This window comes from Dendrobates tinctorius, unplaced genomic scaffold (assembly GCF_039654945.1).
Source record: "Dendrobates tinctorius isolate UK_male_01 unplaced genomic scaffold, ASM3965494v1 ptg000030l, whole genome shotgun sequence".
Classification (NCBI taxonomy): domain Eukaryota; kingdom Metazoa; phylum Chordata; class Amphibia; order Anura; family Dendrobatidae; genus Dendrobates; species Dendrobates tinctorius.
Window position 1 is genome coordinate 5,671,178 of NW_027361698.1, and position 23,563 is coordinate 5,694,740.

The following is a 23,563-nucleotide window of genomic DNA, read 5'->3' on the forward strand; positions in this document are numbered from 1 at the left end:
TGAAAATAAGAGCCAACAGACTGACAGTAAAAAAGGCCCTGAAGACGCTAGGCTTCAAAAAAGCTATGTCAGTACTCAGGAATATTCTGAAGACAGAGCTTCAGGCAAAAGGAGATTCAGTTCACCCCAGCAGGGAATGGCAGAATACAGAAAAGCAAGGAAAACAAAAAACAAAACAAAAATGCAAACAGGCAAAACAGAAAGCTTAGCTTTAGAGGAGCAGGAATCAGACTGGTGTCCTAGAAGTCCACAGAGAAATCACCCGCAGGGCAGAAGGGCGTCGGCAGCCTTATATCCAGTCCGTGACTCCACTCAGCCAGTCATACTCATTAGGCTCAGGTGCCTGATAATCAGGCTCATTACCTTCCTTTACCAGAATAGGGAGTTCACCAGACCTCAGTGACGAAGGGGAAAATGAACTCACAACAGTACCTCCCCCTTGAGGAGGGGTCACCGAACCCTCAACCACGCCACCAGGGCGATCAGGGTGAGCCCGATGAAATGCACGCACCAATCTTTTGGCATGAATCTCAGAGGCAGAGACCCAGGAATTATCCTCCTGACCATAACCCTTCCACTTAACCAAATACTGGAGTCTCCGTCTAACCAGACGGGAATCCAGTATTTTCTCTCATATTCCATGTTACCTTCAACCAATACAGGGTCTGGAGGTGCCACCCCATGAACAACTGGTTCAACAAACCTCTTCAACAAGGACTTATGGAACACAATATGGATTTTAAATGTGACAGGAAGAGCCAAACGAAAAGAGACCGGATTAATAATCTCCAAAATCTTGTAAGGTCCAATAAATCTAGGCTTAAACTTAGGAGAAGCCACCTTCATAGCAATATTTTTTGATGATAACCACACCATATCACCAATCTTAAACTGGGGACCAATGGTCCTATGTCGATTGGAAAACCGCTGGGCCTTTTCCTGGGAGAGAGATAACTTATCCACCACTTGGTCCCAGATCTGGTGCATTCTCTCCACCACAGTGTCAACACCTGGGCAGACAGAAGGCTCCACCTGCCCTGAAGAAAATCGAGGATGAAACCCAAAGTTACAAAAAAAAGGTGACATCAAAGTGGCAGAACTAGCTCTATTATTTAAAGCAAATTTCAAAAATGAAACCCAATCATCCTGATCAGCGGAAATAAAACATCTCAAATACGACTTCAAGGTCTGGTTTGTTCTCTCTGTCTGCCCATTGGTCTGAGGGTGAAAAGCAGAGGAGAAGGACAACTGAATTCCCAGCTTGGAACAGAAAGTCCTCCAAAATCTAGATACAAACTGAACTCCGCTGTCAGATACAATGTTCTCAGGAATCCCGTGTAAGCGAACCACCTGTTGCAAAAACAGGGGCACCAACTCAGAGGAAGATGGCAACTTAGGGAGTGGTACAAGATGAACCATCTTAGAGAACCTATCACAAATCACCCAAATAACAGTCATTCTTTGAGAGACCGGCATATCAGAGATGAAATCCATTGAAATATGGGTCCATGGGCTCCTGGGGACCGGCAAAGGCATCAACAACCTACTAGAGCGAGAACAAGATTTAGACCGGGAGCAAGTCCCACAGGACTGCACAAAATTCCTGACATCATGAGACAAGGTGGGCCACCAAAAAGAGCGACTCACCAGATCTCTAGTACCAAAAATACCTGGATGACCAGCCAATGCAGAGCAATGAACTTCAGACATCACTCTCTTCTTCCACTGGTCAGGAACATACAACCTTCCACTGGGACAACGCTCAGGTTTGTCCTCCTGGAACTCTTGCAGAGCAAGTCTCAAATCGGGCGAGATGGCAGAAAGAACTACCCCCTCGCCTAAGATGGTAGCAGGCTTGGTCACCACAGGAGAATCAGCAAAGAAACTCCTAGAGAGGGCGTCTGCCTTGACATTCTTAGTGCCAGGAAGAAAAGAGACCACAAAATCAAAACGTGTAAAAAACAAGGCCCACCTAGCCTGTCTAGGGTTCAAGCGTTTAGCCGACTCTAGGTAAATCAAATTCTTGTGGTCAGTGAGGACCACAACTTGATGTTTAGCTCCCTCCAACCAATGTCTCCACTCCTCAAATGCCCATTTCATGGCCAACAGTTCCCGATTCCCCACATCATAGTTACGTTCAGATGGAGAGAACTTTCGGGAAAAGAAAGCACAGGGATTCATTTTAGATGTTACAGGATCCTTTTGGGACAACACAGCTCCTGCACCAATCTCAGAAGCATCCACCTCTACCTGGAACGGGAGTGAGACATCAGGTTGCCGCAAAACCGGGGCGGAGGGAAATCTTCGCTTCAGCTCCTGAAAGGAAGCAACAGCCTCAGGAGACCAATTCAACACATCAGCACCCTTCTTAGTCAGATCAGTCAATGGCTTGGCAATACTAGAAAATTTTGCTATAAATTTACGATAAAAATTAGCAAAACCCAAAAACTTCTGGAGGGCCTTCAAAGAAGTGGGCTGAACCCAATCATAAATGGCCTGTACCTTGGCCGGGTCCATTTCAATAGTTGACGGAGACAAAATAAATCCCAAAAATTAAATCCTCTGTACTCCAAAAAGGCAATTCGATCCTTTGACATACAGGGAATTCTCCGTCAAGATCTGGAACACAGTCCGAATATGTTCCACATGAGAATCCCAATCCTTGGAGAAGATCAAAATATCATCCAGATAGATAATCAAAAATTTATCGACAAAGTCTCGGAAAATATCGTTCATGAAGCACTGGAAGACAGAAGGGGCATTAGTGAGCCCAAAAGGCATCACCAGGTACTCAAAATGTCCCTCCGGAGTATTAAACGCCGTCTTCCATTCATCCCCCTGCTTAATGCGGATAAGATTATACGCCCCCCTGAGGTCAAGCTTGGTAAACCAGCAAGCACCTCTAACTCTAGAGAATAGATCCGAAATCAGGGGTAACGGATACTGATATTTAATAGTAATTTTATTGAGGGCACGATAATCAATACAAGGCCTTAAAGAACCATCCTTTTTGGCCACAAAAAAAAACCGGCACCTAAGGGTGAAGAGGATGGTCTAATATGACCCTTCTCCAACGCCTCCTTAATATAGGACCGCATAGCCTCATGCTCGGGTACAGATAAATTGAAGAGCCGACACTTGGGAAATTTACACCCCGGGCTTAGTTCAATTGCACAGTCATAACTCCTATGAGGAGGCAAGGACGCAGACTCATTCTCACTAAATACATCATAAAAGTCCGCCAAATAGTCAGGAACATCATGCGACTGAGGAGAGGTGGAAAAAAACGGAGCCTCACTAAAGGCACACCGACAACCCCAACTCACCACAGACACAGATTTCCAATCCAAAACTGGATTATGAATTTGCAACCAGGGAAACCCCAGAACAACGGCATCATGCAGACCATGTAATACCAAAAATCTGCAATTTTCTTGATGGTCTGGGGCGACCCGCATGACCACCTGGGTCCAAAACTGAGGTTTATTTTTAGCCAAAGGAGTAGCATCAATCCCCCTCAAAAGGATAGGCGTCTGCAGAGGTGTCATCGGAAATCCACAACGTTTAGCAAAATCCAAGTCCATTAGGTTTAGCGCTGCTCCCGAATCCACAAATGCCCTGGCGGAAAATGTGGACAGGGAGCAGATCAGAGTAATTGCCAGAAGAAACTTAGGTTGAACACCACCAACAGAAAACGTGTGTGCAAAGCGTTTCTCTCGTTTAGGACAAACAGAAATAATATGCGAGGCATCTCCACAGAAAAAACACAGCTTATTACGCCTTCTGAACTCCTGACGTTGCGCCTTAGACAAAACTCTATCACATTGCATAGGTTCAGACGTCTGTTCAACCGGTGGCAACACCTCTTGTGCAATCCTGCGTTCACGTAAACGCCGATCAACCTGAATGGCTAATGACATAGAATCGTCCAGACCAGAGGGAACAGGAAATCCCACCATAGTATCTTTTACGGCTTCTGACAAACCCTTCCGAAAGAGAGCAGCCAAGGCATTATCATTCCAGGTAGTAAGGACCGCCCACTTTCGGAACTTTTGACCGTACAACTTTGCAGAATCTCGACCCTGGTTCAATGCCAACAGGGTCTTTTCAGCCTGATCAATAGCAATAGGTTTGTCATACAACAACCCCAAAGTTTGAAAGAATGCGTTCACATTAGCCAGAATAGGATCATCTGGTTTCAAAGAAAACGCCCAATCCTGGGGATCACCACGCAGCAAAGAGATGACAATTTTAACCTGCTGCGCGGAGCTCCCTGACGAGTTAGGCTTCAAGGCAAAAAATAATTTACAATTATTTTTGAAACTCAAAAATTTAGATCGATCCCCAAAAAATACATCAGGTGTAGGGATCTTTGGTTCAACAGCATGCGAACGAGCAAGGTAGGTGGAAATTCCCCGCACTTCCGCAGCAAGCTGCTCCACACGATCAGACAATTGCTTTATCTCCATTGAGAGAGAAAAAAAAAAAAAATTCCCCCTACGGCCTCAGAGATATAGAGGAAAGAATATACACACACACTTTTTTTTTTTTTTTAAACACAATTCTTTCCTGCTATTGAGTACCCTAGGATCTGCGGTATGGCAGGTGATTCTGTTATGATTGAGTCACCGTAGGAGGCAAAAACAGAAATGCTAGCTAAGTCCAGAAAACCAGAGAAGTTGGCAGTTATCGGATTGCAGACCCCTGAACCTATCAACACAACTAGCAGTAGCCGTGGGGGGTTCCTATGATGCCCTAGACCTCTCGATCACAGCCGGAGAATTAAATAGGCCTAAAGAAAGAAAGGGGAAATCTTAGCTGCCCCAGAGCAGACCCCAAAGCAATAGGCAGCCCCCAACATATAATGACGGTGAAGCAAGATGAAAATACTAACACAGACAGAAAGATAGACAGAGCAAAGACGGGGCCCAAACTAACTAGATAGAAAAGGACAGGAAGGCTGCTGTCTGCAATCCGTGAAAAACCCTATGATAATAAGAGCCAACAGACTGACAGTAAAAAAGGCCCTGAAGACGCTAGGCTTCAAAAAAGCTATGTCAGTACTCAGGAATATTCTGAAGACAGAGCTACAGGCAAAAGGAGATTCAGCTCACCCCAGCAGGGAATGGCAGAATACAGAAAAGCAAGGAAAACAAAAAACAAAACAAAAATGCAAACAGGCAAAACAGAAAGCTTAGCTTTAGAGGAGCAGGAATCAGACTGGTGTCCTAGAAGTCCACAGAGAAATCACCCGCAGGGCAGAAGGGCGTCGGCAGCCTTATATCCAGTCCGTGACTCCACTCAGCCAGTCATACTCATTAGGCTCAGGTGCCTGATAATCAGGCTCATTACCTTCCTTTACCAGAATAGGGAGTTCACCAGACCTCAGTGACGAAGGGGAAAATGAACTCACAACAGGACACCTTTTATGAGCAAGGTGATGAGGGAATTGTGCAAGGTTCTGCAAATCTCCCAGCTGATGACTTCAGTGTATCATCTGCAGTCAGATGGCCTTGTTGAAAGATTTAACCCTCCGCCAGGAACAATATTCGCACTAACTCGTAATGGAACAATGTGCCTGTCAAGCGCAGGCTAGAAAAATGCCTAGAATATCTAATTTTCTCAATTTCAGTGATCTAAAAGTGATCAGAGACCTTCATAGGGATGTAATAAAAGAGACTACACATTATCAGGTGCAAAACAAACCCATTTACTCAACATAAAAGTAATAACTTTGATATACACAAATTTCAAAAACTACTGAGAAGTACACTTTCATTTGTAAGAAAATCTGCCTTATTTATATGAAATATCCACAAACCTTTCTCTATCAATTCATAAAACAAGTTAAATAAACAATAGTAATGACTAAAAACATTACATACCATCCTTATAAAGTGTCATGTGTTCGGGACCAATGAGCATGAGAAGCCAGCACAGCTATATCTTCCTTCCTGAAGCTCTGCAGACCAACTGTGGTATCAGGTTTCACACAGCAGCTAGAGCCAGGAGACTATCTAGAGGGAGGGGGTTTCCTGAAAATCTGGTGAGAAGGGAGAAATGAAAGTAGAAGAGCTGCGCCTGTCAGATCCATTGTTCCTGACGGAGGGTTTTAACAAGACACTGAAGAGCATGCTAAGAAAAATCATAGAGAAAGACGGTAGAGACTGGAATTGTCTCTTACCGTATCTACTGTTTTCTATCCGTGAAGTTCCCCAGGCCTCCACGGGGTTCTCGCCCTTCGAGCTGCTGTATGGACGACATCCGCGAGGACTCCTAGATATAGCCAAGGAAACCTGGGAAGCCAAAGTCACGCCCCACAGAAGCATCATTGAGCACGTGGAATTGATGCAGCAGAGGATTGCAAAGGTGATGCCCATCATAAAGGAACATCTCTGCCAGGCACAAGAAGCTCAGGCCAGGGTCTACATCCGGACAGCAAGAGTGAGGCAGTTCAATCCAGGAGACCGAGTTCTCGTGCTGGTTCCGACAGTAGAGAGCAAGTTCTTGGCCAAATGGCAAGGGCCATATGAGGTCGTGGAGAAGCTTGGGGATGTAAACTATAAGATCCACCAACCCGGAAGACGGAAACCATACCAGGTTACCATGTCAACCTCATCAAGCCGTGGCAAGTTAGAGAGCCAGAGTTAACTCCGTGCTTGCTGGGCAACCTAGGTGAGGTTGGAGCGGTTACCATAGCGGAGACACTATCGAAGGCCCAGAAACAGCAGTGCCGGGAGTGACTCCAGAAAAACAGGGACCTGTTTTCAGAGTTGTCAGGGTGCATGAAGATCGTGGAGCACGAAGTTCTGACCGAGCCACATGTGCGGGTGAACGTGAAGCCTTATCGAATTCCTGAGACCCGTAGAAAAGTAATCTCCCAAGGAGTTGTAGCGTATGTTGAAGCTCGGGTTCATTGAGGAATCCAAGAGCGGCTGGTCGAGCCCGATTGTCCTGGTCCCAAAACCTGATGGTGAATGGGAGGTTCTGCAATGACTACCGGAAGCTGAATGAGGTCTCTAAGTTCGGCGCATATCCCATGCCACGGGTTGATGAGCTCATCGAGAGACTTGGACCTGCCAGGTACATAACCACATTGGATTTGATAAAAGGATATTGGCAGATTCCCATGCCACAGGAGGCCAAGGAGAAGACTGCATTTTCCACACCAGACGGGTGCTTCCAGTATGTCCGGATGCCGTTTGGCCTGTAAGGAGCTACGGCGACCTTCCAGAGGGCTATGGATAGAATCCTTGCGCCTCATAAGCTATACGCTGCCACGTACCTGGATGATATCGTCATCTTTACCCCGGACTGGGAGACTCACCTGGACAAGGTCCAAACAGTGTTTGATGACCTAAGGGAAATGGGGTTTACGATAAACCCAAAGAAGTGTGCCTTAGGTAAAGAAGAATCCAAGTACCTGGGATATGTAGTGGGGTGTGGCGAGATCAAACCCCAAATCAATAGAGTGGAGGCAATTCAAACATGGCTGAAACCTCTGTCCAAAAAGCAAGTTAAATCCTTCCTGGGGATCGTGGGATATTACAGAAGGTTCATCCCAAACTTCGCCATGATGGCTGCGCCTCTAACTGATCTTCTAAAGGGGATAAAATCAGTCATGGTCAGATGGACCGAAGAGGCAGGGTCAGCCTTCCAAGAAATGAAAGGGGGCTCTATGTAAGCAACCCGTTCTGATGGCCCCGGACTTTAAACAAGAGTTTATCCTTCAGACAGATGCCTCAGATGTCGGGGTAGGAGCAGTCCTTTCCCAGGAGATACGTGGGGAGGATCATCCTGTTCTCTACCTGAGTAGGAAGTTGTCTTCTTGTGAAAGAAATTACTCAGTTGTAGAGAAGAAGTGCTTGGCCATAAAATAGGCAGTGGATACCTTACGGTACTACCTGGTGAGACGGAAGTTTAGGTTAATATCCGACCATGCCCCACTCAGATGGATGAGAAAAACAAAGGGTAAGAATGCTAGGGTCACCCGCTGGTTCTTAGCCCTGCAAGACTTCAGCTTTCATGTAGAACATAGAGTCGGGAAGCTACATGGTAATGTCAATGCCCTCTGAAGAATCCCTTGTCTAGTAGGTGAAAGTGCCAAGCCCCACGGCTTTAGGCAGAGGGGGAGGCATGTGGCGTGGCTAAGGGTTGTATAGTTGATGGGAGGTATGTGTCTCAGAGATGACTTGTCTCTGTAATGTAAGCCCAGAGTGTTTCTGTAGTACACATAAGCCCTAACTAATATTACTATATTTCTAATGTATTGCAAGGACCTATGGTTAGGTCACAATCACGTGACTAGTCAGCTGCTGGGTTCGTGGGTGTGGCTAGAACTTTATAATGTAGACTACTCCTGAAACACAGGGCTGTATGTGGGGAGGGGAAGCCTCCTGTGTGTGTTCGGGCTCCAGGACTGAGCCTAAAGGACTGGACATTTGTTCTGTGTTTTGCCTGAGCTAAAGGCTATTTCTTTTGTTCTCTTTTGTTTTGTGGGTTTGTGATGCAATAAACCCCATGAACTTTAAAAGGAACCTGCTTCCTGATTGACTCCCATTGCACCTGAGCAAGTAAAATCCCTACAATATATATATATATATATATATATATATAAACATTTTTCTTTAACTTGGGAGACTAGAAGCTGCCACAACTCAATTGGCTCAGCTAGAGGCGACGATCAGTTTGCCTCTATGTAGCTCAATTACTGACTTGCTATGAGCGCCGACCACTAGGTTGCCATGCCGACAAACCGATGACCCCCGATCACGTGATGGGGGTCACCGGTGGGCGTATTTCTGGCACGGTTGCCGAAAGCACCATCTAAATGCCGCTGTCAGCGTTTGACAGCAGCATTTAACTAGCTAATAGCCGCTGGTGGATCACAATTCCATCCGCAGCTATTGCGGGCACATGTCAGGTGTTCAAAACAGCTGTGGCGAGTCTGGCAGCGCCAGACTCGCCACAGCACATCGGAACACCCCGTCATCCCAGCATGTGGCCTGCAGCATCACCCCACTCTTGCCTCATCCAGCAGCAACCCTGGGACCCCGCTTCATCACATCCACCACCCCCAGTAAGCAATAAGACGCAAGGATTATAAGAAGCACCGCCATTTTATTAAAAAAAAAAAGTGTCCTATTTTTCTCCTCAAAATTTGGGTTGCGTCTTATAATCCGGAACATCTTATAATCCGAGAAATACGGTAATTACAGTAATTATAGTCCTTAAAAAAACAGCAATCAATTATTTTTACATTTTTATGACAATCCTTAAATATTTTATGGGTGGTGGTCTTGGGGGCAGGGACCAAGGACACTAAACGTTAGACCTGCTTTGCACCCGTCCGTGTGGACTGCTGAGCAGGGCAGGTGATGGCACAGCTACCAATCACAAACACATCCTGGCTAGTGTCAGTAGTCGTGATGTCACCTGCCCCGCTCACCTTTTAATGAAGAATTCAGCAAAACAGGACTAACCCTTTAACTCACAGCAAACCCATCTAGTTCACACAGACTACACATTAAAACGGAGCATTCAGAAACCGGCAGCATAGCCAGCATGTAGCGCCGTAATCACTTCTACTGTAATTTAACCAACCATTGAATTTGTCGGCTTCAGGATCTTCAGTATTGATTGCAATAATCTTCCAGTCCATTTCTCCTTCATCTATCAACGCTAGAACGCCTAGTGGTTTCACTTGAATTACTTCTCCCCTAGAGCAAACCTGCAACACATGATGCATCCTATTAAGATTTTATTACTGAATGGTTTTAATTTGATCATCTAATCTTTCCCCGGCAAGCAATCACTGAGACAACCCTCTGCCTCCCATCTCTATCAATGTTCAAAGATACGCCTGATTGAAGTACGCAGCAGCAGCGCTCAGGGCTGTGCGGATCTTGCACGTGTTCATCTCTCAGTGTTGTAAACGAGCACAAAGCATATGAGATACCATCACGGTTGCTGTGCAACTGCAAGTTGCAGAATGCCCTATAACTGGGCAGGAAAACAGTGAAGACCACTAAAGGTGTAGTCGCTCTACATGTACAAAGGAAAAATGTACACAGAATAATACAGTCAGGTTGATGACATCATCTCAGCGGAGAAATTATAACCGATATTTTACTACCACCGATTTCTAAAAGGAAGGAATATAGGCTGTTAGCCAAGCTCTTCTCTCCTGTACCACTGATCACGGTCTCCATGGACCTTCAACTTTGACCATCTACAGTTTGGAAGGAGGACAGTACTTAAGCCAAATTCACACTTCTCATGGTCTATACTGGCAAACTCAGCAACCTTTTATGCCCATAGGCATAGGAGAACTTAAGCTGATCCAGCTGTCGTGGTCCGTATTCAGGACCGTGAAACACCGACATGAGAGTCTAGCCTTAGTCCTTCTCCCAGGTACAAGTGGGTTATATGGTAAGCAGCCTGGGCAGTGCTGTGTGCCAAATCAAGCATCGGCACAAATGTCTGACAATCTCCTACAATATACTGGATATGTATGTACAATACATGCTAGATCTGCCAATGTGTACTGCTAGATCGGACAGTCTGTATAGCGAGTCAATGTAACAGTATTTAGTGGATAGCTGGAAACCCACTAAAGATTTTTGATAGTTACCTAATAAAAGGCTAGGCTACAGATATGCATCTTAGATTCACAGTGAACAGTCTTACTTTTTAACAGTATTCCGGAAACTGATATATGCAAGGACATCACTGACAAAGGTCTGACACCCTGAACTCTTCAGGATCCTATTGTTTAAGGTCGGCTACAGTTAGGGGCCGGTCACACAAAGCGAGATCGCTAGCGAGATAACTGATTTTGTGACGCATCAGCGATCTCGCTAGCGATCTCGCTGTGTGTGGCACGCATCAGTGACTGGCTCCCCCGCCTGGTATCGCTGATCGTGCGGCAATGTCCTGGGCCATTTTTTGATCGTTGGTCTCCCGCTGGCCAGCACGCATCGCTGCTTGTGGCAGCGGGAGGGAGACCAATGATCAGCGAGCTCCCAGCGCTGTAAGCAGACGCTGGGATCTGGTATCCAAGATAAATATCGGGTAACTAAGCGCGCGCGGCGCTTAGTTACCCGCTGTGTACCTTGGATACCAGCGTGCTCGCACTGGGAGCTGGTATCCAAGGTAAACAGCGGGTAACTAAGTGCCGCGCGCTTAGTTACCCGATATTTACCTTGGATACCAGCGTCCTCGCTGGTCCTGATCGCTGGTGTGTCTGCCTGTTTGGTGTGACGGGACCCTTAGACTCAAACCTTAACAGATGACCGTGCACATCAGATGATTGTCAGGCAAACCTGCAGATTACAATGTTACCAGTCAACATCTAATGGGTGAAGTTGGGCTCCCTATATGCTACAGTAGATGTTGTGGTAAAGAATGATACGGCATGATGTATTTGAGCATGTCCACTCCATTAATTTTCACTTGAGATAGTGTCTGGCGGCAGCTAACCCCCACAGGGTAAAAAAAAAGTACAGTATGCTCAGCTGAGCATATACATTTATGGGGTGGTGAGCCTTCGATCAATGATTGTGGTGATTGTGGTGAGCCTTCGATCAATGATTGTGGTGATCTGTGGTGTATGGCCAACTTAAACACCAAACCCAACACCCCTTAAAAAAAAAACCCATAACTTTATTGGGCAAAGAGCACCTTTGAGCCAATCTCACAGACATCAATAGGATCATTGTCTCCGCAACATTTTGTATCTTTGTCTTTATGACTAGGATCCTCCCAGGTCTGTTAAAACAAGGCAAGGAGAATGCATAAATAAATATATACTTAAGTCATAGCAGATCAAATGCAAAGTTTCCTAGCTGCAACATTCAAAAAAAACTTTCACCGGAGGAAATAATTACCTGAGGCAAAGCGCCATAGTTCCATATGTATCCCTTGTGAGGGAAGATATTTGACACATAGCGAAGTTTTCCTTTCTTTATATCTTGTTTAATTGGATTTAGAGACTCCTTTGTTGCGATCTAACAAAAGAAACACCATGCATAGAAAAGTGAGAATGGAGGTACCGCATCGGAAAGTGGCCGTGGAAACGACAGCAGCAAAGCAGATTCAAGTTGTCAAAAAGTGTAAATCTCAAAAAGCAGCCAGTTACCTCCATTTTGGCATTCGTCCATCGTGGAACTTCAACCACCATGTTAAAGATATTCTGAAAAATAAATTACATTACAGATAATTTAAAGCGCCCCAGTCACATAAAAATGACACTTGATCAAAACCGATAAGTCTACAGTCACTCTTGCGCTGCGGGGATTCGCCAGTTCCAGACCTGGGACCGGAGGGTATGTATGAGTTATACACACCTCTGGCTAGTGGGCGCAGCCTCACTCTCCATACACTCGTATGGAGCCAAGACCGCTCTCCGATCAATGGGCATGTCCGTCCAGAGGACGTGGCCTCGGCGCCATACAACTGGACGTGTGTTTAGAACAGAAAATCTCAATCCTCATAATAGCATTTATTTCCATATACACAAAGGCACTGAGAGCACTGCATATTCATTTCCACATAAAAACATAAACAAAATATCAATTATTAAGCTGAAAATGAAGAAACAGGAATAATAGGCCGTTAAAAAAATAGCAGTGTCTGCATTTTCATTGAGAAACTCAAATTTTTTCTGTATAAACTGAAATTTATTTACAGGCTCAGCTTTTCTGTGAATCACTGAACTAATATTTAGTAGTATAACCTTTATTTCTGATAACTGCTTTACATCTGTGTGGCATGGAAACAACTTAACACTTGTGAACAGGTATTCCAGCCCAAACTGAATGGACTACATTGCCTTGCAAAAGTAATCAGCCCCCTGGAACTTTTCAACCTTTTCCCACATGTCATGCTTCATACATAAAGATACCAAATGTAAATTTTTGGTGAAGAATCAACAGCAAGTGGGACACAATTGTGAAGTTGAACGAAATTTATTGGTTATTTTTACCAGCACTTGCTGATTATTGTCATATTTTTTACTGCAGGGTATTTTTGCACATTTGTTATTCTGTGCTTTCTTTTTGTGTTTCAGTCAGTGGGTGGTGTGAACACTGTCCGACAGACTTGTTCACATTTGTGCATGTCGCATGTGTTTTTAATCCATTTTTCCCCTTGCTTTTGCATGGTTTGAGAGACCCCACCCCTCTCTTGTGTGACATGCACATAAAGAGCCGTCTTACACCACGTGCCCATACTAGGAAGCGCCTGTCTTAATCCTGTTCATTTAGACACTGTTCATATGTTCAGGTTTTAAATACATTAGATAGGGACTGCTCCATTAAGGGTTACCATGACGAGGTGGAGTGGCTTGGTATACACTTTTTTGCAAAAAACGTATCGACTAAATACCCTGTATTTGTTGTCATCTTTTTACCAGCACTTGCTGATTATTGTCATATTTGTTACTGCAGGGTATTTTGCACATTTGTTATTCTGTGCTTTCTTTTTGTGTTTCAGTCAGTAGGTGGTGTGAACACTGTCCGACCAACTTGTTCACATTTGCGCATGTCACATGTGTTTTTAATCCATTTTTTTCCTTGCTTTTGCATGGTTTGAGAGACCCCATCCCTCTCTTGTGTGACATGCACATAAAGAGCCGTCTTACACCTCGTGCCCATACTAGGAAGCGCCTATCTTAATCCTGTTAATTTAGCCACTGTTCATATGTTCAGGTTTTAAATACATTAGATAGGGACTGCTCCATTAAGGGTTACCTTGACGAGGTGGAGTGGCTTGGTATACACTTTTTTGCAAAAAAAGTATCGGCTAAATACCCTGTATTTGTTGTCATCTTTTTACCAGCACTTGCTGATTATTGTCATATTTTTTACTGCAGGGTATTTTTGCACATTTGTTATTCTGTGCTTTCTTTTTGTGTTTCAGTCAGTGGGTGGTGTGAACACTGTCCGACCGACTTGTTCACATTTGTGCATGTCACATGTGTTTTTAATCTATTTTAAATTTTTGTGGAAAAAGTGGGGCGTGCAGTATTATTCGGCCCCTTTACTTTCAGTGCAGCAAACTCACTCCAAAAGTTCATTGTGGATCTCTGAATGTTCCAATGTTGTCCTAAATGACTAATGATGATAAATATAATCCACCTGTGTGTAATCAAGTCTCCGTATAAATCCAACTGCTCTGTGATAGTCTCAGGGTTCTGTTTGAAGCACAGAGAGCATCATGAAGACCAAGGAACACAACAGGCAGGTCTGTGATACTGTTGTGGAGAAGTTTAAAGCCGGATTTGGATACAAAATGATTTCCAAAACTTTAAACATCCGAAGGAGCACTGTGCAAGCGATCATATTGAAATGGAAGGAGTATCATACCACTGCAAATCTACCAAGACCCGGCCGTCCCTCTAAACTTTCATCTCAAACAAGGAGAAGACTAATCAGAGATGCAGCCAAGAGGCCCATGAGCTTCTGGATGAACTGCAGAGATCTACAGCTGAGGTGGGACAGTCTGTCCATAGGACAACAATCAGTCGTACACTGCACAAATCTGGGCTTTATGGAAGAGTCGCAAGAAGAAAGCCATTTCTCAAAGAAGATGGATGGAGCCAAATACAGGACCATTCTTGAAGAAAACCTGTTGAAGTCTGCAAAAGACCTGAGACTGGGACAGAGATTTGTCTTCCAACAAGACAATGATCCCAAACATAAAGCAAAATCTACAATGGAATGGTTCACAAATAAACATATCCAGGTGTTAGAATGGCCAAGTCAAAGTCCAGACCTGAATCCAATCAATAATCTGTGGAAAGAGCTGAAAACTGCTGTTCACAAATGATCTCCATCAAACCTCAAGAATTTCAGTCTCTCGTTGTACAAAACTGATAAGAGACATACCCCAAGTGACTTTCAGCTGTAATCGCAGAAAAAAGGTGGCGCAACAAAGTATTAAGTTAAAGGGGCTGAATAATATTGCACGCCCCACTTTTCAGTTTTTGAATTTGCACAAAAATTTAAAATAACAATTGTGTTCCACTTGTTGTTGATTCTTCACCAAAAATGTACGTTTGGTATCTTTATGTTTGAAGCATGATATGTGGGAAAAGGTTGAAAAGTTCCAGGGGGCCGAATTTTTTGCAAGGCACTGTGCATTCCTCAGTTCTTTTGCGTTCTTAGGTTTAGTATCAAAATTAGCATTTTTATGTCACGCTACAAATTTTCTGTTGATTGAGGTCCAGGGATTGGGCTGGTCACTTCATAGAATCATTCTTGTTGGTCTGGAACCAGGACCCACTTGCTTGTGTGTTAGAGGTCGTTATCCCGCTTCAAGTGCATTTATTGTTGAGCATAAGGCAACATGACTTCTTCCAGTATTTTAATATATCGGATTTTTTGGATTATAAGACGCAATTTTTTCCCCAAAAATATTTTGGGAAAATGGGGGTGTGTTTTATAATGCAGATATACCTTACCGGCTGCAGTAGAGCAGGCTCCCAGCGCCTAGATCTTATCTCCAGAGATCTTGGTATGAGATCTCCATCTGCGCATGCGTCGCCCCCCGCGGTCATTTTCCCAAAGTTCACCATATAGGATACCATGGAACTGCGGGGAAATCTGGCCTTTCACAAAATGTCGGCAGAGCCCCCGCAGCACTGGAGACACCCGCAGCACATCTGAACACCCCCTCATCCCAGCCTGCGGCCTGCAGCAACGCTCCACTCTTGCCTCCTCCAGCAGCGACCTTGGGACCCCGCTTCACTGCAGCCACCATGCCCCGGTAAGCAATAAGATGCATGAATTATAAGCACCACCATTTTATTTAAAGTTTTTTTCCTATTTTTCTTCTTAAAATTTGGGGTGCGTCTTATAATCCAGCGCGTCTAATAATCCGCAAAATGCGGTATTAAAACAGGTCCATTGTGCCTGGTATGCGATAAATTCGCTCAACTCCATAGTCTGAGAAACATCCCCAAACCATTGTGCTTGTACCTCCAAGTTTTACAGTCTTCACAGTGTATTGTGGCTTGAATTCAGTGTTTTTGGGTCGTCTCACAAACGGTTTGTGGCCTTTTGACCCAATAAGAACAATCTGTCCATAGAATATTGTGCCTCTTCTCTTTAGGCCAGTTAATATGTTCTTTGGCAAACTATAACATTTTCGATACATCTTTTTTACAGCAATGGTACTTTAAAATGTTTTCTTGCAAATAACTTGGCTTCACAAAGGTGTCTTCTGATGGTTGCAGGACCCACAGGTTACTGAAGATTAGAGATAAGCGAATATGTTCATATTCCGTTCCGAATATGATCAGAATCATATACTGTTTTTGCAACATTTGTCAAACACAGTCGAACGTCATTAGAGTCAATAGGAGCAGAAATTACCGAATATGTTCGGAACCGATCATAAGACATGTACATTTGGCACGAATATTGTTCAAATATGGCTCAAAATCAGATTCAGGGACAAAAAAAACTAACAAATTCGCTATCTCTACTGAAGATATTATTTGATCTCCCTGGAGCTGATCACTGAATTGCTATTCTTGAGATTTTATGATCTTTGGGGATGATAGAATTTCTGCTCCTATCATGTCTTTCGGTTTTGCCTGCCATTTTAAAGCACTGGTAATCTTTTTAGATGAGAAGACAAATATTTTCTGCACTACTTTATACGTTTTCCCCTCTCCAATCAACTTCTTCATCAAAGTTCTTTCTCCTTCAGTACAATGACCGGAACAACCCATTTTACTCACTGACCAAGTGCTAAATCCAGCAGGTACAACATTTGCTGCCCTCTTTCTTTAACTAAGGGCCATAACTAACACCTGTATCTTCACAGAATGAATAACCTCACTAATTGAACTCCTCACTGCTATTAATTACACCCCCCTTTCATTGTACAATACAAAATAATATCGTGGTACCGTGTGTTAGGCATCGAGTTCCCCACTGCACAGGCTGCAACTATAAAAGGTTTGCATGGCAGCCTGGCCATGCGCTAATATAGAAAAAGATTAGACCATGTGGAGTGAGTGTTGTATGCATGTATGAATGTCTCTGGTGAAGGACTCATTATGAAACCACTACCCTTGGTACGCATGTGTTGTGCAGCATAGCCTGTTAGACTCCCAGGCTTAGATGTAGGTAGAGGCAGAGTCAGAAACTGGCATCAGTGTCCACCGGTGGATCTACACGCCACGGTGCACTTGCTCGACACTCCACCATAGTCAGCGTCTATAGTGGCGTCCGCCGGTGCAACGCCATGCGCTCAGAAGGTCTAGAGGGACTCTGACCCCGTGTTCTTGGGGCATAGTTCTGTGACGGCATTCTGTGTGCTCCCTTGCCGAGATCTGTGAGTTTAAACAGGCTCCGGCATTTATGTTCCGTGGTAGTGGAATCTTTTGAGCCAAAAGTTTTACCATAACCAGGTTCCCAGCATCATGTTCCCACATGCTTTATGCATCCATTAGCCCTCTGTGTCTGTACTGTTACACACTTAACATTATGGCTGGTCCATACAATCAGAGCAACTGTTACCACCCACCTTTCGTGTCTACCTCTTTCCTCATAGACTGTAAGCTTGCGAGCAGGGCCCTCACTCCTCTTGGTATTTGTTATAATCTACTGTATGTGATTATTGTTATGCTGTAATGTCTATTGTCTGTACAAATCCCCTCTGAAATGTAAAGTGCTGCGGAATATGTCGGCGCTATAAAAATAAAATTTATTATTAATTTATTATTATTAGTGCGGCTCTGTGACGTAACAGAGTCCACTCCTGTACACACCGGGTGACGATTAAGCTGTTTGTGGTCTTTTATACCGCCATATAGTATCCGCCATTACCAAGCAGCAGTTTACCACCTCTGAACGGGGCTGCGAACGTACCCTATTATCATCTTTATTATTTGGTGCGTTCCACCAGCCCTAACACCGTGTTAGCCAGAAAAATCGATGCAAATATTATGCCCCAAAAAATTGAGAAAAGTATTCAAGGAGTGATACCTTTATTGGCTAACCAGAGAAATTACATTTGCAAGCTTTCAGAGCTCAAAAGGACTCTTCATCAGGCTTTATATTGACCCCCTTTCATTAAATGAGTCAATAACACCCAATTAGCAGCGCACATGACGTGACTGTTGATTCTGTTGGTTGCCCATTACTCGTTTACACCTAGTCATGAATTTTTTTGCCATGTTGTATGATTTTTCAACCAAAAACAGTAATTAAACACATTAGTGGTGGTAGACTGCTATTATTTTTGCACATAACTATATAAATATAAAAGCCAATGACTAAAGGGGGCTTTACACATAGCGATATCGCTAGTGATATCGCTAAAGCGTCACCGATTTTGTGACGCAGCAGCGATATCGCTACATGTGATACTTACCTCCGACCGGTTCCCCCGCTGGTTATCGCTGATCGCACGAGATCATCCACGTCCATTTCTCGTCGTCGGCTTCCTGCTGGCGCCGCCGAACGAGCTATGGACGCGGGCGGAAGACGGCGATCATCGCTTCGGCTGAAAGGTAAGTACGACCGAGCATCGATACATCGCTAGTGAGGTCTGCCTTTGTGGCAGCTCACTAGCGACCATTTAGCGATGCACCAGCGATCCTGACTGGGTCGTATTGTGGTCGGGATCGCTAGTGCATCACTAAATGTAAAGGGGCCTTAAGCGTCAAATTCACTTTGCTTGGCTATTATCATACTTCGGATTTAACATTTCTCCGAGACCACATTACAGTATGCTCAAGGGAATATTGCTTATATGTGAGAGTGACCTGTATGTGTGTATTTGTATGGGTCTGGCTATTTAAATACATAAATCACTTATTGAATCTTTCGGCTGACATCATACACAGTTCTGTTGGCTTGATGTAATGTTTCACACATTTTCACGTCTGAGGAGATGTTCTATGAATATGTATTCACCGCTATGAGCCTTGTTCCAAAACATAATGTGCTATGCAGGTGATTTTTCGCTGCAATTTAACCATAGAAAACCAGCATAGAGGCCAAGCTGGAAGGGAAAGAACGACCGAAAAAAAAAAAAATCATTCACTCGGTGATGTATGGTAATACCCATTTACTACAGAAGAAAGAAAATTGGTCAATAAGGTCTCTACACTACCAGCTTACATGGTAATTACCTTATCACAATTAGACTTCGATTTCTTTGCTGGCACATCATGGTCCTGAAATATGAAAATAGCATACAAGTGGCATCAGTCATAAAGTAACGAATACATAGGTGACAATAGATTTAGCTTTACCGTGTGCATGCCTGGCATAATACAGAGATGAGCGGTCATATCACAGACTGTCTAATGACAACTTGCAGAATTCCGAGAGCCTCAGGATCTAAATGGAGACTTGTCATTAATTACTTTGTGGTGGTCATACATTAATGTGTATGGAGGCCTCCCAACTCTCCCCTGATAGCAGAAGTCGGAGAAGACCAGAATTGGGCAATCATATTTCAGCTACTCAATTTTTGTATTCTTGGACCATTTTCTATCAAGAACACATTCACAGTTGGTTCATGTATGAAGAGGTGGGATTTGGGAGAGGTAGTGGACACACAATCAGATATCTAATATGTATGGCCAGCCTTAGTGGGTTGATAAAGATAAGAAAAAAAAATAGAAATATTCTTTTATGCTACCAACTAAACTGATGTCTTTTACAGATGGTTCCCAGTGAGTGAAGCCTATCCTATGTCCCAATTGTATCCATTGCGTTGCGTATACAGAACTCCATGCCATTAGTCTACAAAGGTCCGAGATGTAGAGTTGAGTCTGGAACTTTCCTTCATATGATGAGGCATGGTCCCAAACGTACTATCTTTTGGCGGGAGGTAGTTTGACACGATTACCATAATTTATCGGATTTCTGTTAATTTATCTCCATACGCATGTATTCTTGGTTATGTGAATGATGTACCACCACATGAGTGGGTCAAGACTGCTGAGGCTAGACTTCTATATGCAGCAAGCAAACTAATAGCTCAGTCCTGGCTAGATGAGCTACCAACAACTATGGCTGGATTCAAAAACAAAGTAAACTGCTTGTTGCACATGGAAAAATACGGCCATCATAAGAGAAGAACTTGGCCTGAAAATTACAAATTGTGTGACATGTTCTGGTTAGCGCCAGACTCACTCATCAGAGACAGAGCTTTATTGAACTGCTTAATAACTAATCTTGTATAAGTCTTCAGTTATTGAGTTAAGGAGGGACTTTCAGTTTTTCTTCGGCCTCACCACTACTTGATAATGTGATGAAGTAAGGTGGATATGTGCCTTATTGGTTTAGTATAAAACCAACAGAGATGGCTGCCTTAGTCAACATTGTATAAATGAACATGGATTTCTTATCTACGGCAATTTATGACTAATAAATCCTATGTATTCTTTCTAGGCAAAATATTCACATGCAAAGGGAGGGGGAATTTTGGTAGGAGGAGCGATTTGGGGTTTTTTTTTGTTCATCTGTTTGTATATTTGTAAACTTCTTTAATGAAAACTACTTAATACATAAAAAGGTGGTCTCTTATACGACAGAAAACAGCATTTGGTCTTGCAGCAAGGGCAAAATCTAAAATGAAAATGGAGGTTTTCAGTGTTACTCTTAATAGAGATGTCCCACAAAAAGTACAGGCCAAAGCTCAATCAAGTACATCGAAAGAAGTGTATTTGAAATATTCATCCATTAAAATAGGGTATAGTTTTGTATACACATTATATTTTCATATGTAATGGTCTCTGATTTTGTGTCTCTTGTGGTTGTAGTGTAGGTCCACCTTCAGTAGTGGACGCACATGCTCAGTAGATGCCCTGTGATATGACAGTGAAGATGATACTACATGGTATTATGTGGTAGCTGCAACAAGCGAGGACAACCAGACAGACTGTTGTGGGATTGATGAAGATGTGTGAGGGTCTGCTTTGTCTCCAGGTCTGGGCAGGAAGACAGAAGAAAAGCAGAAGCTGGCTGCAATGCACTCCTGAGGAACCCTGTTACTTTCTGGTCACATGGGACAATCTGATTCCAGCCCAGAGGGTATGGGTACACAGTGATATGAATATTTTTGGAGCAGATCTTGAAAAAAAGAAAAGTGGCTAAAAATGCTTAATAGACTCAACTTATGCATGTCTACTGTAAAACAAACGTTTTTTCTTCTCAACCTGAGGTTTTGAACACCTGGTGCAAAAAAAGAACGTGTTTGTTACTTCTATGAAGCAGTTTTTGATAGAATCCGCTTTAAACATGACACTCTCCAATCTGAAGGCTACAAAAACCACTTCTAGAGAAGAGAAACTTCTCCAAATACTCCTAAAGGAGGAACATTTCCTGAAGCAGTTTCCACTACAAAACTCAAATTTGACTACTTCAAAAAAATTTTGTACACACACCCTTAAACTGGTGTGTTTTTTTAGATTTAATGTTAAAATAATGGTGTGCATAATGTCAGAGTTTTTTTTTTTTTTTAATTTGTAGATCACATTTAACGACCAGTGAAGTTTTCCCAATTAAATAGGCTCATACTGAGAAACGGTGTTAAAAGCTAAATCATGGCTTATGTCTTATAAGTCCGCATCTGTTCCAGGTACTTAGAACTTACTAACCTTACAAGGAGATGAGATACATCACATTTACAGTAAGCACATAGCTGCCCTCTAGAAGTATAGGCATGATATCCATATGAATGTCAGATGGTTACCTTTTCGGCTCTTGGATGGAGTGGGATGTCATGAAAAGGGGAGATGAATTTACCATCTTCATTCTCTGTGAAGTGTAAAGAAAACACATTAAGCTTATAAAAAGATAGAAATAATTTGGAAACCTTTTTAAAGTTCCACATGTGCCATCAGCAGCACTGGAAACTAATACAGTATTCTCAGGGATGGGTACTAGTTGAGCACAAGTCTATTCCGACTTTCTTTTCACAATGTATTCACAATTTTGAGGTGTGGTAAAGGTTTAGTACAAGGACACGATACTTGTTTCCTATTGAAGCAAGAACTTTCATGATCTGAACAGCTACGTCTTGATGTAGCTCACTATCAATCTGGCGAAAACGTGAACGAACTAAAGAAAGGAAGATGGAAAACCAGAAGGTTCTGAGACCTTTGTGAAAACATAACTTAGAAAAGAGCTAATAAAAGACTGACCCGACCCCGTTTCTTTCTGAAAGTCAGAACAGAGATCAAATAAATAATTATTCAAAACTCAATTGTCATTACGATCAAAATCGTCATAGATTTATCACAGATCCTGTAAAAATGACAGTCGTGGCTTATGAAAATTATCCCAAATCTGCACTGCAAGCAGTTCTTTAGAATCTACCCATTTCCCTTGTGTATTAAAGTGATAAATCAGTGAGAAGCTACTACAGATAGAGCCATTGTCTGAAGAGGGGGTGCCCTTCCCAGCCCTAAAATCTCACCAGTGGGGGAGGAAGCAAAAGAGTCTATAGACATTACAGCATGAGATCGCAAATGATCCTTTCTTTGAGGTAAAGTATTTTTCAAAATCAGACAGGGAAATGCTTTATCTCACAGAAGTAATAATCTGTGATCCCGTGCTGTCCTGTCTGTATACTCTTTGCTTCCTCCACTGCCCAGGAGCGGTGGTATGATCAGACTATGTCCCTGTAGGTCAGACTGTGTGCCCACGTTGCGTTTTTTAAGCGTTTCCGCCGCTGCGGAAACGCTTAAAGACGCTGACAAAATGCAATCCCATACAATATGGGATTCCGCAGTTGCTGTGCCAATGCTGCGGATTTTTCCACTGCGGAATCACATAGCGGTAAAATCCACAGCATGTCCATCAATTCTGCGGAATCGCCGCCATAGGATTGCATTGAAACACTCACTTTACGCATGTGGCTATGCTCACCAAACGTAAAGTAAGCGCTTCATGTGCGGATGGTACCCAGGGTCTGGAGGAGAGAAGACTCTCCTCCATGCCCTGGGTACCATATACCTGTAAAAAATAGAATAAAAAAAAATAGTGATATACTTACCCTCTGTCGGCCCCTGGAGTCCTCAGCGGTGCATGTGGCGCTGCCAGCAACTTCCGTTTCCAGTTCCGTTACCAATAAAACGTCAACTCATGTGGGAAATGTTACTTATTAAGCATTTTGTGTGCCATATCTCTGTGATTTAAGGGCATGAAAATTCAAAGTTGGAAAATTGCGAAATTTCCACAATTTTCTGTTTTTTTTTCACAAATAATTGCAAGTTATATCAAAGAAATTTTACCACTAACATGAAGTACAACAAGGGTCCCATCACACCAAACGATGCACCAGCGATCCCGACAACGATACCACCTGGTCAGGATCGCTGGTGCATCGTTACATGATCACTGGTGAGCTGCCAAACAGGCAGACACACCAGCGATCAGGACCAGCGAGGACGCTGGTATCCAAGGTAAATATCGGGTAACTAAGCGCATGCGTCGCTTAGTTACCCGCTGTGTACCTTGGATACCAGCGTGCTCACGCTGAGAGCTGGTATCCAAGGCAAATATCGGGTAACTATGTCACACACAGCGAG

At 43.4% G+C, this 23,563-nt stretch overlaps 1 protein-coding gene across 2 annotated transcripts in view; it reads right to left on the reverse strand.

Annotated features, from left to right (window-relative positions):
- Window positions 1-23,563, reverse strand: part of PPA2 (inorganic pyrophosphatase 2) — a 63,734-nt gene that overhangs the window by 10,945 nt on the left and 29,226 nt on the right. Inside the window, exons 2-7 of one of the 2 annotated variants that reach the window (XM_073571811.1) lie at window positions 21,724-21,788; window positions 19,151-19,195; window positions 12,140-12,193; window positions 11,889-12,008; window positions 11,683-11,769; window positions 9,604-9,730 (exon numbers count right to left, since the gene is read on the reverse strand). In XM_073571811.1, coding sequence (XP_073427912.1) covers window positions 9,604-9,730; window positions 11,683-11,769; window positions 11,889-12,008; window positions 12,140-12,193; window positions 19,151-19,195; window positions 21,724-21,788 — 498 coding nt within the window. The remainder of the gene's footprint in view (window positions 1-9,603; window positions 9,731-11,682; window positions 11,770-11,888; window positions 12,009-12,139; window positions 12,194-19,150; window positions 19,196-21,723; window positions 21,789-23,563) is intronic. The other variant, XM_073571812.1, reaches the window with a different exon arrangement.